The sequence below is a fragment of the Anguilla rostrata genome, chromosome 4, assembly GCF_018555375.3.
Source record: "Anguilla rostrata isolate EN2019 chromosome 4, ASM1855537v3, whole genome shotgun sequence".
In the NCBI taxonomy this organism is placed as follows: domain Eukaryota; kingdom Metazoa; phylum Chordata; class Actinopteri; order Anguilliformes; family Anguillidae; genus Anguilla; species Anguilla rostrata.
Window position 1 is genome coordinate 8,334,045 of NC_057936.1, and position 20,000 is coordinate 8,354,044.

General features: G+C 51.2%; 1 protein-coding gene across 1 annotated transcript in view; it reads right to left on the bottom strand.

Annotated features, from left to right (window-relative positions):
• The window catches only part of rgl1 (ral guanine nucleotide dissociation stimulator-like 1), a 31,485-nt gene that overhangs the window by 11,371 nt on the left and 114 nt on the right, over positions 1 to 20,000 (bottom strand). Inside the window, 4 exon segments of the mRNA XM_064330424.1 lie at positions 307 to 381; positions 2,078 to 2,286; positions 4,539 to 4,649; positions 19,392 to 20,000. The exon segment at positions 19,392 to 20,000 is cut by the window's right edge and continues 114 nt beyond it. Coding sequence (XP_064186494.1) covers positions 307 to 381; positions 2,078 to 2,286; positions 4,539 to 4,649; positions 19,392 to 19,559 — 563 coding nt within the window. The 5' untranslated portion in view covers positions 19,560 to 20,000.

The following is a 20,000-nucleotide window of genomic DNA, read 5'->3' on the forward strand; positions in this document are numbered from 1 at the left end:
CTCCCCGCCTGTGACTCCCCCGCGTCAAACACAGCCATCGGGGGAGGGCAGAACCGAGACTCAGACATGAGGAAAAACACACGCGATGGGTCAGCACGGAGCACAGGACAGCCTGACGCGCAGACAGGTTTCTGGCACAAAATGGCTGCCGCCCATCACCATATTTGGATGCTACAAATTTGTGGTGGCTGAGGGGAGTCTCTTCACCCCCCAGACTACAATGTAGAGCCCTTTAATGAAAGACCTGGAGATGAAAGCTGTTAGTTACACACAGTCTGTTGAGTTCATAAGCGTCCGGACACTTACTTCCTGACTTCTCCCTTGTTCTCAGAAGACCTGACCTGTCCATCCTCCTCCTCACTGTCCTCCAAACACCCATACCTGCAGAGCGACAGAGAGGGAGAGAGCGAGAGAGAGAGAGGGATAGAAAGACAGGGAGAGGGATAGAGAGAGTGAGAAAGAGAGAGAGAGAGAGAGAGGGATAGAGAGAAAGAGAGAGAGAGAGAGAGAGAGATTTATTACTGCAGCACATGCGTTGGCAAACGCAAGTGTATTCTTGGGATTCCAACACAGCCCAACTGCATCAGGCTGACGTAGGAGACAGATTTCCTCTCCAGCAGTCTGAGAGCCGCAGTCCCAGCAGCCGAGGCCCCGTGTCAGTGATTAGTGATCACCGCCCGCCGCTGCCCTCGCTCTGCACCGCCGGGAGCGCTCGCGTACACACCAGAACAAAAGAACACAGAACGACAGCGACGAGGCTATTCGCCCCCCTCCCGGCTCATCGTTTACCCCAGCCTGGAGGGCATCCAGCACTGCGTCAGCCCTGAATGTGAACGCCCCCCACACACGCCCCTCTGCCTCCACAGAACGACCAGGCGAGACGTGCCATGCACGACCGATTTTACGAAAAAAAATCCTCCCTGATATCCTCCTCTCGCCACATAATCCTGCTTCTTTGCACAATTCTAAAAGTCACTGACAATAACAAAAGTCACTGACACACACACACACTGCTGACTGACACACGCAGCTCACTGAGTCGCAGATCAGCGATGCATGCAGCCGCCTGTGCAGTTCTGCAGCGCCTCCAGCGCAACCTGCAGTGTCTTTGCGGCCGCACGCGCACGCAGTCGCACAGACCCGGGCTCGCTTTGGGAAAAGCCTGATCCCCGCAGCCACAGCCGCCTCGAACAACAGGCCTCTCTGACCAGGCCTGAGGGTGCACTGCTGTCTGTCAGTGTGTGCTGTTACTGTGTGCTGTTGCATGTACCGTTGTCTGTTGGGTACAGTGCTGTGGAAAGGAATTTCCCCTTGAGGACAATAAGGTCTCAAGTCGAACGTCTAAAGTCTAACCTCCCGGCAGAACCCGCAGTGTTGTTGCGGCTGCATGCGTAGTTGCGCAGTTCTGCAGCGTTTCTGCAGCTGCATGCGCAGTTGCGCAGTTCTGCAGCGTTTCTGCGGCTGCGTGCGCAGTTGCGCAGTTCTGCAGCGTTTCTGCGGCTGCGTGCGCAGTTGCGCAGTTCTGCAGCGTTTCTGCGGCTGCGTGCGCAGTTGCGCAGTTCTGCAGCGTTTCTGCGGCTGCATGCGCAGTTCTGCAGCATTTCTGCGGCTGCATGCGCAGTTGCGCAGTTCTGCAGCGTTTCTGCGGCTGCATGCGCAGTTGCGCAGTTCTGCAGCGTTTCTGCGGCTGCATGCGCAGTTGCGCAGTTCTGCAGCGTTTCTGCGGCTGCATGCGCAGTTGCGCAGTTCTGCAGCGTTTCTGCGGCTGCATGCGCAGTTGCGCAGTTCTGCAGCGTTTTTTTGCGGCTGCATGCGCAGTTGCGCAGTTCTGCAGCGTTTTTGCGGCTGCATGCACAGTTGAGCAGTTCTGCAGCGTTTTTTTGCGGCTGCATGCGCAGTTGCGCAGTTCTGCAGCGTTTTTGCGGCTGCATGCGCAGTTGCGCAGTTCTGCAGCGTTTTTCCGGCTGCATGCGCAGTTGCGCAGTTCTGCAGCGTTTTTCCGGCTGCATGCGCAGTTGCGCAGTTGCGCAGAACCTCTGGTGTTTTTTTCGCGGCCGGCGGCTCGGCGGCGCCGTACCTGTCGAGCAGGATGCGCAGCACGGCGGCGGTGCCGGCGAAGGCGCGGTACGTGGACAGGAAGATGCTGGCGTAGGTCAGGTCGTTGTCGCCGAAGGCGGTGAGCAGCGTCTCCACCAGCCGCTCCAGCGTCCCCGCCCGGATGCTCCTGATCTTACAGGTCTCCAGCTGGCTGACCGTGTGACCGGGGGGCAGCCTGTCCCCCTCCACCTGGCGAGGGGGGGGGGGGGGGGGGGGGGCAGAGAGGAAACGGCAGAGCAAAAGAACCAGGAGAGAGAGAGAGAGAGAGATAGAGAGAAAAAGGAGGAGGGAGAGAGAGACAGAAGACAAATTAATACTCAGTCTCTGCACAGATGTGTCCTGCTGTTGTGTAACTGTTGTAACAATGTTTGTAGCGGGGGTGGGGGGGGGAAGAAAGCAAGTTAAGAGAAAGTTAGAGAAAGTGGGAAATAACAGAGAAATAGACAGGGAGGGAGATAGAAAAAAGAGGAAAAAGAAATAAAAAGAGAGAGCGAAAGAGAAAAGAAAGAGAGAGAGAGAGAGAGAGGGAGAGAGCACGAGCCCGTGGTGCTGCTGCTAGCACGCTACAACAGGAAGCGGCACAATCTGCTTTCAATCAAACGGCACTCCGCCCCCCCCTGCCCTGTCCCCCCTCCCCGGCCCATTTCTCCTGCTCCAAAACAGTCGTCAAACAGGGGAGAGAGGGGAGAGCGCGTTTCTGGGTGCAGCTGGCTTTCTGGCACCGTTCGCTAGGACAGCAATGTGCTGAGCAGCTAAAAGTAAAATAAATCACACACAGCACCATCCTGGACCCCAAAGCTCACGATGCACAAGCTGAAAAACAGGCCACACACACACGAGCGCGCACACACACACGCATGTACACACGCGCACAGTGATCGACAGAGTCCGATACGCTGCTACTGTCAGACAATGTTCCCTTCTTATTGGTCATCTCCTCTGCCATTAAGCACCCTGTGCCACTGACAGCAATCGGGTCGATCGGCAATCCACTGATCTAGTCTCACGAATAGCACGAGCACCTCCACCTTGAACAGCGCGCCTGTTTCAGACATTAGAGGCGATCAGCTGGTCACAGAAAAGACCATGGAGAACGCATATCTAGCTAAACTAGAAGTTTCCCCCCCAGTTTGGTTTCCTGAAGGAAAAGAAAAAAATCTCTCCCTACCTCCAAGATAAACATACTCAGCAACAACGTCAGACCCAGGGTCTCTCCCACATACAAAGAGAACTACGGCCTTCCAAATCCAAAAACGCCATAGAAACAGAGTTCTGCACAGCCAGCTCTCCCTCTCAAAGACAAAGAAACAGCCGGGCAATAAGCCTGATTAAGCTCCAATCAAAGGCCAGGCTCGGCGACTGGCTCGTGCGGCTGCCGGTCGGAGAAAGAGTTGTTTTCTCAGCAGTTTTCTGGAGAGCACTCTCTGTTCCTCTCTCCCTGTATCCGGAAGATTCTCAGTGACAGCGGGCCAATGATACACTCCACCTCTCCCATTGTGCATCGTGGAAAGTCTGGTGTGTGGTTGTGTTGTATTTGCTTTTTTGTATTATTGTGCGAGTCATTTAATGTGTATGTGCGCAATTGGTTACAGACATGGGCCGGATCATGTCTCAGACATAAATAATAATTCTATTTCTTTAGAGTGCGCAACCATTATTATTATTATTACTCCAACAATAATTATGATAACGATACTTTTATATACATCATTCATAAAGCTACAACAAGAAAGCAAGTCAAAAATCCAGGCACTATAAAAATCACTGAACACCCATGTAAAAAACAAGGACCTTTAAGAACCAGGTAATCAGAGGAAACACACATTTAAAATTTAAAAAGACAACGTTGAAATACGTGATAGGCTGTGCAGCCCCAATGTCGCTTGGCAGACTGTTAAAGAGTCTGGAGGCGCTCACAGCAAACACATGATCTCACTCGGTTCTGATTCCAGCGGCCGGGGTTTAAAAGATCTGCAGCGTATTCAGGTGCTCGGTCATCGCTCCCTTCAGCCATTCTATTTAGCCCATTTATTCTATTCTACTTAATCGCCACGCATTAACCCTTTGAAGAATACGTTTTTTTTTTTTTTTTTCAAAATTCATTGAATGAAGGTCTAGAACTCCACTGATTTCAAAACACCAGCAGCGATTGTTACATCGTGCGTTAGAATGCTCAGATCAGAACATTCTAAATCAAACATTTGTGACCTCGCACCTTAAAGGGTCAAGGAGCAAGAAGAACTTACAATGTAAGTTAATGTAAACTTTGTGCGTGTGCGTGTGTGTGAGTGCGCGTGCGTGTGTGTGTGTGTGCACATGCATGCATGCATGGTGCACGCGTGTGCATCCAGGGAGCACTGCGCTGTAGGAACAGGTGTGTTTGTGTGGATTTATTTATTGCGCACTGGGGTGTAGAGAGTGATGCAGCAGGGCCCTCTCACCCCCAGCCATCTTGCTCCCTTGTTGGCGGCCTGTTGGATCTGAACCCTCTTCAGTGTCACATTGTATATGGCCCCCTCCTCCACTTCCTCTCCCCAGTCCTGCACTGAGCTCTGTGGGGAAAAGGGGGGGGGGGCACAGACGGTTAGTGTTACAACTCCAAACACATCTCTTCAACAATGGTCTTTTAACAAGTCTGTGAAGCAACACCAAAAATACAAAAAAAAGCACTCATTTTTGTTTCCAACGACAACAATCGCGGGGGAGGGGGGGTAGGGGGGGGACAAAATCTGTAAATAAACACGTGTGGAAAGAAAAGCGGCTGGCAGGAGGGGGGACGGGGGCATATGGCTGCAATTGTGTGAGATGGGAGGAATTGGGGGGGGGGGGGGTGTTGATTGTGCCAACGGGACAGGCCGGCTCCACAAAACAGTCTCCTGGTCCCGCGTGAGACAGAGAGGAGAACTACAGCGTCCCGCCTCCCACTGCCGTTCCTCCCCAACTCCTCCCCTCCCGCTCCACCGCCCGCCCACGCTTGTTCCCTACACCCCAGACTGAGATCACGGCTGGCGTGGGACAGTACAGCACTTTGGGGGGGGGGGGGGGTTTGGGTCAGAGCTTTGACAGCCAGAAAGTAAATAACACCCAGACCCCAGTCTAAAATTTAACCCACATTACGTGCACACACGCACGCACACACAGATCCACACACACACACACACACACACACACAGATCCACACACACACGCACGCACACACACGACAGGCACGCGCCAGTTCGCACTCGCGCATGCAACCCACACAGTCCAAACGAGTCACAGGCACACATGCACGCTCACCACACACACACACAACAGCAAGAGGACGGCACGCTTCACGCTCGCCATAGGAGCAGAGAGAGATAGAGCACAGAGAGGGGCATAGCCACTGAGAGGAGAAACCAAACCCACTAACAGGAATCAGCCACTCTCTACCAGGGAAGCCTGACCCTAAGGATGCTCACTTTCTCCTGGTGTGCAGAGGCAACGGACAGAGGTCAAAGATCAATGTTACCGCAGCCCCCTTTAAGGTTTAGAGCCAAAAATCCCTCCAGGGCTCTGAGAAACACAGCTATCTCTGGTTGCTGAGCGGTTCATTTAGGAGACAAACCAATAATCTACACAGGCAGTGGTCCCCCTTCAAGGTGGTGACCAAGGTTAAGGTGCATTTATTTATTTATTTACTTTTCTGCAGTGGGTCATCTCCATTGATAAGGTACACACATCTGGAGGACGGTGGAAAACGGTGACCTCTGGAAATTAAACGGGGCCGTCTGTATGCCTGTATATCCAACCGTTTCCTGTACAGTGCCGGGGCATAAATACCTCTTCCAGTGAGTCACGCAGTCCGCGCTCAAAAACAAAAGCAGGAGGTCCTGTTGCTCTCTGACCGACCCTGCTGAGCCCACAGTCTGCAGAGATCCCAACTCTTTGTGCTGCGCATAAACGGTTTTAAAGTGGGTTTTAAACTCTGTCCGCTCAGTCGTTAAGGGGGGTAATCTCACGGTCTGTGCAGCGACGCTTACTGGAAAAATACCATCGGTCATTTTCCAACAGACGCAGATTAACTGGGAGGATAAAAAAATATTGTTTCCTTCCACCTCCATAAAATTCATAATACACATCATCACGAAACACGTTGTCGGCATGTTTAGAAAAAATAACTCGGAAAGACAATAACAGGCTAATTCCGTTTCAACTGGACGCCAAGATAATTACTCACAAAATCGTACCAGATAGTTACGGCGTTGTAATCAATTTAATACGACTATTTTCACAACGTTTAAAATGTGTCCCTGAATACGCTGCGAGTGAACTATCAGATATAAAGACAAATTTGTCAGTTTGCTTAGTACCAAACTTGTTGCGTTTATCGTGTGTATCATAATTTAAAGATGCTATGGGGGGAAAAAATTAATATCAGCCTCGCAGGGCTAAATCATAAGTATTCCTGTTAATCAGCAGTATGTGAAACAATGCACCCAAAATAACGACACACTAAACTCTTTACACTGATCGGCTCCCTATTGTGTTTATCCCGCAGCCGCTGGACAAAAGTTTTCATTTTGATTGGTCCAACTTAACGGGGCATATTTATAGTTTTAAACAATGGCGTTCTCAGCCACCAACATCACAATAAACAAAGCGTTATTTAAAGCCCTGCATTCATACGAAGAATTAAATAACTTCGAATGATAATTTTTTTTTTTTAATCTAAATGTTTGCTTTTAACCCCGCCTCTCCCTTAACCTTTCTTTATCCGCAATTTTCCCAGTATCCCTCCACCACTCGTACAGGCTTATCTCAAAGAGCATAAAGTCAGAGACCGCAAACCTTCGTCGGTCTTATTATATACATTGCATTGAACGGCAGCGCCTTTACCATCTTAGCTTTCCAGGCGAATTTCATCGTAAGCGCTTCTTTCATGGTCCGCGAGCCGCATCCGTGTTCCAGCCACAAGTCCGCCCAGACGGGTGAAGTATTTCAAGATTTCCAACCAACAAATAGCATCCACTACGGCGTTAAAAAAAATCCTCCTCGGTAAATCCTTTCTCCCCCAGTAGACACGTACAATCCGTCACAACTCTCTTGTCTGTTTGGCCCCCGCTCCGGCACCTCCTCCTCACTTCTTTCAATATCCTCGGCTCTCCCTCCGTCTCCCCGTTAGTGAATGAGGGAGCTCCGCCCCGCTGAACTCACAGTCCCCCCCTCTTCCCCCTTTTTTCCTTTCTCGTTTTTTTCACACAGCTGAAAGAAAAGACGCTGTGACGGGGTGTTCTGGGGGTCTGGTGTAATTGTTTTCAACTTTTGTTCTGCTGTTGGTAGTTTGGATATACACTATTGTGCGCGCCGACGAAACGGCAAATGTGCAGTTTTATGCGACGGTGTTTTATCGCCCCTTTGTTTGGAAATGTGCGCGAAAAGTTTTTTTTGTTTTTGCGCTGATTTGTTAAGATTAACCGGCATTGAGCCGACGAAGCCTTTGCATGATCGACTTTGATTGGAAATCCGCGGTTGTGACTGGAAGATAACTTTACTGATGTAACTGGAGCGTGTCAGTGTGTGGGTTGAGGGATCCCGTCACTGATTCTTGGCTTTTAAACCGTCGTTGTCAGCACAATTGCAGGGACAAGAACAAGCAAAGCTATGAAATCTGACTGTCTGAATTCCCCGCTGAGTCCACAGACATCGCATTCACCAAGCGCTCTTTTTCTAGAGTGACTTGCTAGAGATGCAAGAGAACATAATGACGTTGTGTATTGCATGCGCAACAGTGACACAAATCTGAGTAAAACACTCCCAGACCAGAGATAGCAAGCATGGAACATCACCAAATCTAGGTTAACTGCGCCACCCAAGAACCATGTCACACTCGTAAACCCATTGCTAGATTAAAAAAATAAAACAAATCGCGTAAATCGTCACACAACGTCACATCACGGGCCGCTAACTTGCGCGTTGCCATTGGCAACGTTCTGACGTTCCAGAACACTACCCAGAGGACCTGATCCCGAGCCGCACGGGCGCCAGCTGACCCAGGGGCTCGCGCAGGGGGTTCAGGGAAGCCCACCCTCTCCTCCTGGTTTTGGGCCAGTTCCCAGGCTGGTGAGCCTGGCCCTGCTCATCCATCTTTGGGGGTCTGGGAAGCATCACTCTTCCATGGGAAAGGTCACGACCCCCTGTGCCTCCCAAGAGGCCAGCTGTTATCCAGGGGGGAGAGATGATGTCATCTCCCTGTGCAGTTGCCCTACCTAATGTCAGCTCAGACGCAAGGCTTTTCATATTGGCTGTTACATCACTGGCATCACTCAAAGTCAACTGCAATGGCAGCGTGTAGCAGTGATCTGCGCTGCACCAACTGCGCACTGCTTCGACCTCAGGGGCAGCCCGCACTGAACTGGGCCTGCAGCTTATAACCCAGAGTTTGAGTCCTCGATGGGGCACTGCATAGGAGCCTCAGCTTAATGCTCAAATATAAACATGACGAGTTCTGGAGGCAATAACAGTGCTGCCAGCATGCACACACACACACACACAGAAACTCACCGAACGGCAGCAGTGGGAGAGACCGCTGCCGCAGTGAGGCTTGGCTATTGGAAGATAAATGTTATATTACAGAGAGGAGGGCATTTGTCCGGTTGGGGTGATTCCAGCAGTGCTGCCTCAAGTGCTATTTCACTTTTGGGTCCTGAAAAGACTTTGTAAACCTCGCTGAAGGGCAGCCCACTCATCTCTGTCTCTCTCTGTCTGTCTCTTGTTTTCTGATATTTTGTTGTCTAGTTGGAAATGTTTTGGTTTGGTTTGTGGTGTTTTGTGTTTTGTTTTGTTTTTGTTTTTGTCTTATTTTTTGTTTCTGGTTGCACATAGCTTTTCATATGACCCAGATGTATTAACGTAAAGGAGTCGTCAATAAAGGTGTCTTTAAAATTCTGTCTGTCTGACGGAGTTCAGCCCAGACTGTTTCGGGGGTCCGTCGCCTCGCCCCGCCCCGCCCCCGTGTTCCCGGAGCCGCGGAGAGACGCGGCGCGGGACGAAATGCGGGAGCGGCGCTGTGTCATGACGCACGCCGCCGGGAAGCCGTGCGTTCCAGGAAACGTCCCGCTTCCTGTCCGCTTCCTGTCCCACTTCCTGCCCGCTTCCTGCTCGGCACCGCCGTTCCCGCTGTCCTCACACCTGACCGCTGACCGCCGACCGCCGGGCGCTACGGAAACCGGCTGACTGACAGCGCTGTAGCGGGAATGCAGGCTCTAGAGCAGCGCTGCCCAACCCTGCTCCTGGAGATCTACCGTCCTGTAGGTTTTCACTGAAACCCTAACAAAGCCACACCTCATTCAACAGCTAGAGCAGGGCTGCCCAACCCTGCTCCTGGAGATCTACTGTCCGGTAGGTTTTCACTGAAACCCTAACAAAGTCACACCTCATTCAACAGCTAGAGCAGGGCTGCCCAACCCTGCTCCTGGAGATCTACTGTCCAGTAGGTTTACACTCCAAACCTAACAAAGCACACCTCATTCAACAGCTAGAGCAGGGCTGCCCAACCCTGTTCCTGGAGATCTACTGTCCGGTAGGTTTTCACTGAAAACCTAACAAAGCGCACCTCATTCAACAGCTAGAGCAGGGCTGCCCAACCCTGCTCCTGGAGATCTACCGTCCTGTAGGTTTTCACTGAAAACCTAACAAAGCCACACCTCATCCAACAGCTAGAGCAGGGCTGCCCAACCCTAACCCTATCTACTGTCCGGTAGGTTTTCAGTCCAACCCTAACAAGCGCACCTCATTCAACAGCTAGTGATATAATTGAGCTGCTAATTAGTGGAAGCAGTTGTGCCAAAATATGATTCAAACAAGAACCTACAGGATTAGGTAGCTGTCCAGGAAGAGGGCTGGAAGAAGGCTGACCAACAGATGACTCCAGTAAAGCAAGGATATCCTCAACCAGGATGGGGGGGGCTTGTGTGGAGGAGCATGAAGGTACCCTACCCTGCTCTGGATCAGCAGGCTGGGGTGCGAGAATGAGCAGACCAGCACGTCTGACAGCACTGTTCTCACGCAGCCTCAGACTTAACCAGAGCTTAAGAACCATTTTTTATGTACTTCTCCTTTATTCAATCAGCTGAGTCCCACTGAGATGCCTGTCTCTTTTACAAGGGAGCCCTGGCCAAGACAAGCAACAAGGAGATATTGCATCGTAAAATACAATCCAACACCACATATGCAAAATATTACACATTATACATTCTCAGATAAAACAGCTACAAAACAACTCAGTTGCAGTAGATAATAAAATGTTCAGTGCTAATTCAACTCTTAACAGAGTTCATGCATCTAACTCGTCTATTCCTGGTCAGGGTAGCAGTGGGTGCGTGGGGGGGGGGGGGGGGCGGTTCTGGAGCCTATCCCAGCACGCATTGGGTGAGAGGCAGGAATTCACCCTTGACAGGTCACCAGTCCATCATGGGGCACAGACAACACTCATTCGCTCACACGCTCATACCTGTGTGCAATTTTGGCTCTCCAGTTAGTCTAACCAGCATGTCTTTGGACTGTGGGAGGAAACCCACAAGAACACAGGCTTCATATTGCTGTGAGGTGACAGTGCTGTCCACTACACCACCATGCCATGCCATCATACACATCCAATAAAAATCAAATGTGGCCCATGAGAGTAAAGCATACTCCTTCGTGGTGGACAATTTGTCGTGTATAAGACCTGCAACTTAATCACTGTGAATTTAGCTCCCAAATCGTAAGTTCATATAATCACTGGTTCCACAGAATTTTGAAATCGTTTTTTTATTTTTTTCAAAGAGAAGTCCTGTCCGGTTGTCATGGAACAAAACGCTTATTCATTCGTATAAATACGGATCATTTCCCTTAAATGCGAAGTCGTCAGCAGTGAACTCGAATCGAAGTGCGTCATGTGCGGAAATTTCGTGATTCTAGAAACCAGTGCTGAGGAAGCCGCTGTCAGCATCTCTTTAACTGGAGTCAGAAACTCAGCCGAGACTCACTTCCCTGAATTCTAAAAACACAGTTTCCTGCTCAAGCAGATTTGCGTGTGTGCGCCTGTGTGTTTGAGGGCTGGGAGATATCACCTCTGAGGTATTATGCCCAGCAGGGGGCAGTCTGTAATATCTTTGTTTGCCATGGCTGTAAATTGGTGCCGTTTTATGGCTTTAGGCGACGACCCCGAGTGACTTTGCAAGCGTACACAGCCTACAGGAAATACTGACGAATTAACAAATCCACAGTTTTGTTCAAGGGCACCAGTAGTTGTTCCCATTTAGAATGAATTCGAAACTATGCCGTGCCTAATCTAAACACCTGTTCTTCTCCCGGTTTGCAGTCTGTCTGTCTGTCTGTCCAGACCTGCAGTCCCACAGAGAAACAGTTTGACTCCCTGCCCCCCACAAAGTGTCACCTGTTCCCTTTCCTTAACCACATTTCTACCCTTTCTCTCCCTCTCCCTCAAGATCTGACCTTCGATAGGTTTCAACACTCGTTTTTGTCTCGGTGAAGGTTTCTCGTGGTTATGCGTCATGTGGACGACATAAACCTGCCCATTAATCTTCAAACAGGAGGCCCTGCAGGGATTATGGCTGGGACAGCAGTCTGTTTAAGATGTCAGACGAAAGATAGGTTTGTGAAGGACGCAGCGTGTGTCGCCGTCGGCAAGCGATCTCAGCTGTGCTCACCGGTAATCAAGAGAACCCCGCAGCCCGCGTAGCCCGTGTTTACTGCGTTGCCGTTGCTGGGAGGGCGCCAGAACGAAACGGACGGTCCAGCATTGTGTTTTAGGGACGCGCGCGTATCAGTTGTTTACAGGCACCGCGAGCAGCCATTTGGGTGTGTTTTCGGCGGCCCCGCCAGTGACCCCCTGCTAATAAGCTGTAATTAACACGAGAGACGCTGCCAATATGACCTCCTGTTGCAGTGAGAGGGGCGGCCATCTGTTCCCTAAAAGACTGGAGACGTTACCTAATTCCCCCGGCCAATGAACCACCATCCACGCCAATAACACGGACATCCTTAAAATATGGCGTAACACATCCTAAAAATCTAGGCGGAATCATTCAGCTATTATTCGTTATACCTACTGAGCTACCTACTGTAGCTTAACCATTCCCATTGAGCCACGATTCGCTTAACCGAGCAATCATTCATATTGATTATGCCACCTACAGTTTTAGTTCACAGTCATTCCCGATGAATAGTTGCACTCAACAAGGCAAACCTTCGACGCAAACGACGTTGTGCTGTAGTTTAACATTTGCTGTTAAACTCCTTTAAATCGGATTTTCTGTTTTGTGCGCCTACGAATTTGATTTAATTAAGATGAATGAGACAACAAGGAGAACAATTTTCTCTGTGAGTCCACAGATTGTTTTGTCGTAACCAAGAAAAAAATAATCACATTAATGTTTTAAGTTCTCTTGACATTTTCTCCTTTTGAACTCATTTTTGTTTGTCACAATCTATCATTTCAGACTGTTTGCTAACAGTGGCAAACATTTGTGGTAAACAGAAAAGGTGTAAATGTGTTCGCAAGCATTAGCTAACTTTAATATTTAATATATAATATTAAACACGTCTCCTTCACTGCCATAATAATACAATAACAATATGCATTAACCCACAGATAAAACACAGTCTCAGCTTGCATTTTCCCCCAATAGGAGAAAACGTCCCACTTCTACATCCACATTATTGCTTGTTACTGGCAGTCAGGGTTGGGGTTGGGGTCAATGCCATTTCCATCAATTCAGAAAAACGGACTGCAAATTCAATTTGTCACTTCAAAGATTTCACACAGAACATTATGCCCATTTTCCCCCCAACTCGTGAACTGAAATTTTTGTTAGCCCGGGTTGAATGAACTGAAATAGAACCGACTGCGCGGAACTTTCTGGCAGCGCTTCAGACAGACGCGTCGCGGCTCACAGACGTTCACCGCATGCTCTGCCAGGTCTGTCGCTCACGTGCTCGCTGGCCTGAACTCCACCCACGCCGCCGGACCTCAGTTCAGCCTTTTGTCCTACCCCCCCTCCTAGTACTCCCCGTCCTGGCCTTCTCCTCCTCCTCCTCCTCCTCCCCTCCTACTTCTCCAGTAAGCCAGGACACATGACTAGGATCAGGGCCTGTGGGGTGGGAGGGAGGGGAGGGGATGTTTTTGAGGGATTTCTCTTTTTTCACAACCACCCCATAGAGCGAGCCTTGGGGTGGGGGGTGGGGGGGGGTGATGATTCTGGAGGGGCAGAGAGAACAGAAGAGGTGACTCTGCACAGGTGGGACTGTACACCCACATTTTGGTACCAAAGAGCACCTGTGTTTGGCCAAAGCCCCACCCCACCTCGGCTCTCTGTCCGGGTCAATGTCCCGCTGTCCCCAGCTGGGTTTCTACCCTGTGGTGTTACACTGTTGGGCCAGATGTGAGCACGGGGGGGGGGGGGGTAAGGGGATGGGGTGGGACAATATCCCATCTATTGAGCTTCCACGCGATCGTGGCCCATCCAACCCAATTCCCAGGGATATGACTCCGATAACGCAATTCCGCAGCTGGACGCTCAGTATTCACCCCCGGTCCCCTGGCGAGGAAATGCCAGGCTCTCATGCCCACACAAAGACCTCTGTGACATCACCAATGACTGAAGAGCCTAACTGTACCACCCAATCCCCCCCCCCCTTTTACCCTTTATCCACTTGACCTCTGACCTTGACATGCGGGTGACTGTAGCTGTGTGAGCAGGCCGGAGAGAATAGTGGGAGAATAGAGAGATTGTGTGTGAGCTCGGTGCTTTTCTCTCTCAGCCCTAAAGCCTATAAGCCGAACTCCATTGTGCCAGTAAACATGATCGACTGAACCGAATGACTGCTTCTCCAATAGCTGGCACCACCACCCCAGCCTGCAATTCTGTGCAAAACGTACTCAAACACCATAGAAAGACACATATTTAGGTACAGATATGGCTGTACCAGTCAGTGAGAATATCTTTATCTTGGGTTTTTTTAACGCACATATATAAATGTACCGTGACACCGAACGTGGCCATTTTGAAAGTTATGACTGTAGTGAGTAATTGCCTTACTTCAGATCCTAATATTAAAACACCTGAGGGGGAGAATATCCACTCGGAGAACACATGAGCTCAGTAGATTCTGCTCAGAGTTATTAAGTGAGAAATAACCAGACCAAAGGGCAATATGAGCACACGGACTCCACGCACCCTGCAGGGTTATGGGTCAGTGATGCACGAAAATCTTTTTTAAAAAACAAGTCTTTAAAGAAGCGCCATAAAACTAAGATCACACGCCGTTTCTCCTCAATCATAATCCTTCAGATCAATCCCCAGAGGCTGAAAAAATGGACTTTGGAGAGAGGGGCGGTGCGAAGCAAGTGGCTTTCTGTTGTGCGTCCGCGGTCGGAGAATCACGTTCCCTCGCGTTCGAAGGCGATCTGCGGTATACTGTTTGCGTAACTATGGCGACCCACATCGCATCGACCTCGTGGTCTATTGGGGAGAACTGCAGGAATCTGCTGAGCGAATGCAACCCTGTGCCGGAGTTCACTGACCTTCCGCGCCAAGCCACTCGACTGTTCAGTCCGGACTTTTCCAGATTGCAGGCACGATATATACATATACATATACATATACTGCAAGGCATGGCTAAGCACTCCTCTATTTTTTTTTTTTACGACTCCTGTGGTTCACAGTGACTTGAAATACCTGAGAATTCACGCAGCTGTGGGAGGACTTTGCCCAACCCTCATCACCAAGGAAAACAGGACCATTAAAATGGATTAGCCCAATTACCTGTTTATAACCGTCCTGGTCGCTTGCATAACAGTACCTCAGATACTCCAAGGAGCAGAGGAAAAAAAAAAAAAGAAAAAAAAACCGGGTGGGAGGGGGAGGGGGGGGGTTAGGGATAAGGAGAGGATGCCCAGCCATTTTGTTAAAATACAAACAGCCCAAGTCCCTGTATATTCAAAACAGCTTATAAAAGCTGACAGGGACGGTTTCAGTTAGCTATAAAACTTGTTTAACCTCATGGAGAAGTTAAAGTTTTTTGAAAAATTAACTTACTAATCTGACAGCGAAAGAAGGGAAACTCCTTGCACAGGGCCTGAAAGAAAACGATGAGCGGACGAAATTAAAAAAGACAGCGAAAGAGGAACAGAAGAGAGAAGGAGGAATAAAACGGAACGAGGAACCAGCCTGCTGGGTGAAAGTGAGAGACCAGGGGGAAAACGTGGTTTAGGGGTTAATAAGAGACACACACGTTTTAACTGTGTCACACGGCAAAGGGCGTTTAGCCTGTGGACGGGATTCCTCTCCGATGCGTGCAGAACCTTCGAGATACGAGGAGAGCTAGGCTGCCCCTCTATGCTCTATGACTAATACTGCTGTGCTCTTAACTTTCTCTCTCTCTCTCTCTCTCTCTCTGTCCATCCCTCTCTCTGGCCCTCTCTCTCACTCCCTCTCCCTATCTCTCTCTCTCTTCCCCCCTCTCTGAGGAACAATACTCGGAAACTTTGCCATGTGTGTGGAGGAGAGAGGAGCAAGCCAGGATGTCAGATAAGACTGAGGAAACCCCATCACACACACACAGCATGCACATCACATACAACACACACACACACACACACACCCAGCAGGAGGTTACACAGCATATACGTTACGCATAACACATACAGAGATACACAGCGTATTCACATCACAACACACATACACACACACAGCTTATACGTCGTGTACACACAATGCGTTTCCCACACAACACACATGTGCACAGGTACACACACAGAGTCCCCATACACCGTACACCACACAGTCCATGTGCGCAGTTGGTTGCGCTGTTGTCATAGCTGCTGTACCGCGGTGGCGTTGGGTTGGTCGCGCTGTTGTCATAGCCGCTGTATCGCGGTGGCGTGGTATTGGTTGCGCTGTTGTCATAGCTGCTGTACTGTGGTGGCGTGGTACTGGTTGCGCTGTTGTCATAGCTGCTGTACTGTGGTGGCGTGGTACTGGTTGCGCTGTTGTCATAGCTGCTGTACTGCGGTGGCGTGGTACTGGTTGCGCTGTTGTCATAGCTGCTGTACTGCGGTGGGGTGGTGTTGGTCGCGCTGTTGTCATAGCTGCTGTACCGCGGTGGCGTGGTACTGGTTGCGCTGTTGTCATAGCCGCTGTACCGCGGTGGCGTGGGGTTTTGCTGGCTCAGTGTTTCAGCCGTAGGAAGTGATGACGAGGTTTCCCTGAAAGCCGGTTCACTATTGGTCAGAGCGTCAGGACTCCGCGTGACTCGCGGCTCGGCGGAACTGCTGAGCTGGCACAGGGGCGAGCTTCCCGCTCAGAGAGCCCCCCCCCCCCCCGTCACCCCCCTCTGTCCTCCACCCCCCCCACCCCCACCCACAATAACACCGCTGGACAGTCGTACTGTTCTAAGCATTGTGAAGTGCCCACAATGCACCCCTACAGCAGTGGGGCCAGATTGTTGGAGCGGGCTATGTGTGTGTGTGTGTGTGACTGTGTGACTGTGCATTTGTGTGTGTCTGTATATGTCTGTGTGTATAGATTTATGTGTGTGTGTCCTTGTTTGTATATATGTATGTGTATATTTGTGTGTACTGTATGTGTGTGTCTGTGTGAATATGTATGCATGTGTGTATGTGTATGTATGTGTGTTTATTTCTGAGTGACTGAGTGGTGTGTGTGTGTGCGTGTGCATGAGTGTTCATATATATGTTTGTGTGTGCATGTGTGTGTATGTGTATATTTATATGTGTGCATGTGTGCATTTGTGTGTGTATGTGTGTGTTTGTATGTGTGTGTGTGCGTGTGCGTGTGCGTGTGCTTATGTGTGTGTGTGTGTGTGTGTGTGTGCGTATGTGTGTACGCGCGTGTGTATGTGAAATAGCTCTGCACAGGGATTGGCCTGTTTCAGTCTGCCTTGCACACTCACACTGCCACCACAGAGTGCTGCACTGAGACTAGAGCAGCACTGAGAGAGCAGCACTGAGGCTAGCGCTGCACTGAGACTATGGCTGCCCTGAGAGAGCAGCACTGAGGCTAGCGCTGCACTGAGACTATGGCTGCCCTGAGAGAGCAGCACTGAGGCTAGCGCTGCACTGAGACTATGGCTGCCCTGAGAGAGCAGCACTGAGGCTAGCGCTGCACTGAGACTATGGCTGCCCTGAGAGAGCAGCACTGAGGCTAGCGCTGCACTGAGGCTATGGCTGCCCTGAGAGAGCAGCACTGAGGCTAGCGCTGCACTGAGACTATGGCTGCCCTGAGAGAGCAGCACTGAGGCTAGCGCTGCACTGAGACTATGGCTGCCCTGAGAGAGCAGCACATCACCCTTCGGTGTCGAACCCCAGGCCTGCAGGCCTTTGCGGTTTCCTCTGAACCCGGAGCCAGTTTGGGCCTGGGAAGGAAGCGGGGCGCGCGGCCCCTTCAGCCAGCCGGCGATCTGAACGGAAATCAAACGCTCCAGCGCCGAAGCGCACGGGACGCCTGCAGCTGCCGCACCCCCCCCACCCCCCCCCCCCCCCCCCCCCGGGACGAGAGCTGGAGACCCCCTGACGCAGCACCGGCTCGTCGTCTGTTTACGACTCGGAGCCCCGCGCGGGTCCCAGCGACCCCGTCCAGCTGCTCGGTCCAGCGCGGCCCCTCGCCAGATCAAAGGGAGCCGCCGCTGCCGGGCCGACCCGGACCCTGACCCCGCGCGGTCCCCACCCCCCCCCCCCAGGACGGACGCAGATGGCGGGCAGATGACAGCGTGCGTGCACAGAGAGAGAGAGAGCGTCTACCGCCATTGGGCTCTACCGCCGCACGGGCCCCAGCAGGCAAGCGCCTGGCGGACCGCCGTCGGCACTCCAGCGACACCCCAGCGGCCCGCCGGCGGCAGCATCCATCGCCAGCTATTTCGCCTTCTGTTAACAGCTAATCCTCATCCTGACTGCTACACCTCAAACGCCTGTTAGCAGGCTACATTACAGACAATTTACAAAACGCTGGCAAGCTATGCCCAGGGGTGCCATAGTGGGGAGTGGCGGGGGTGGGGGGGTGGGGGGGTTTGGGGGAGTGGAACTCGCTACCCAGGGTCCTAAAGGGTACGGGGGGCCTCAAAAGATCTGGACTAAATAGTTTTCTTTGAGAAGGGACTGCATTTACACAGATTTCATGCTACACATCCGTCTGTGCCAATGGCAGGGCGATAGTGATCAGCTAGGGGGCGCTGTTTCCTTCGCTGGGGAAAAGGCAGTGGGAGCGGATGAAGGTACTACACAGAGAAACGGACTGTCCGAGCGGGAAACGATGCACAACATCACAGGGGTTTGGGTACATTTCATTTTCGGTCAAGCGAGGAAAACCAACGGAAATTCAGCCGCATTTAATGAACGAACTGGAAAAATGTATCAGCTTTGCCTGTTTACTTGGCACGGACATTCGCACAGCTACCTGGCTGCCCCTTAATTAGCTGTAAAGCGAAATCTCATCTATTATCCCTGGACAAGTAGCAATAAAACCGCAGGACACATGCAGATAGTATTACAGTGATAACTATGACAGTCATATGTAATCATTAGCCTAAGCCTATCAAGGTTAAACACCAAATGTGTACTTAATGCTCTATGAGCATTTCTTTGATGCACAAACACACACACATAGACACACACACACACAATCACAAATGCACGCATACAAACACACACATACACACAGACACTCACACACACACAAACACACACACAATCACAAACACACACACGTACACACACACATATACTACCAGACAGACACAGACATATACACCACTCTCCCACTCTGAAGAAACATTGCAGAGAGACAGACATACAGACATACTCACACACTCACAATCACAAACACACACACACTCACACACACACACAGACACAATCACAAACACACACACACGCAATCACAAACACACACATGCACAGACACACAATCACAAACATGTACACTCCCACACACACACACACACACACACACACACAGACACTCACACACACTCACAGGCACATATACACATACACACACACACATACACACAATGCTGAGAGCCACTCTCAGAGGGACATTGCAGAGAGACAGATACACAGACATACACGCACACACACGCACACACACACACACACTCACACTCACAGGCACATATACACATACACACACAATGCTGAGAGCCACTCTCAGAGGGACATTGCAGAGAGACAGATACACAGATATACGCGCGCACACACACACACACACACACACACACACAGGTCCAGACGGGACGGGGGACTCACTGACCCAGGGGTGGGGGTTGCTGTCCGGAGAGCGGGGCTGGTACCTCTGCAGTGCCACCCCATCCTCCCCCTCCAGCAGGGGGGGCTCCAGCTCGGCAGGGTAGGGGCTGGGGGGCCAGGGCAGCAGGGAGACCAGGGGGTAGTGAGAGAGGACCGGGTCGTGCCTCGGCATGGCAGACTGGGCACGCTCAGCTCCGCAGGGCAGGACGTGCCCCGGTGCTTCTCTCCTTCCCTCTCTCCTCTTCTCTCTTTCTTCTTTTTCTCTCTTTTATCTCTTCTGCAGGTCTTCTTTTTTCCACCAGCGTCTGTTCTCGCGGATGAACTTCTGTGTCAAAAGTTGTGCGCTTGCGGTCCGGAGAGTCCCCAGGCGGACGGACGCTCGTTCGCTGATGTTGATTTTCCTCCCGGCGCTCTCCGTTCCCGAGTCGTTGCCGTGACTCCGGCGAGCCGCTGGTCCCGTCGGCTAAGCTAGCTCCGAACTCGGGGGGGGCGCTAGCGAAGTTCAGGACACGGGCGTTCCCTGTCGAATACTCCGGCGGGTTTCAACGCTCCCTCCTCCCGGTCCATCTCGGCTCGCTCATCGCGCGTGTGTGTTGTGTGTATGTGTGCGCGC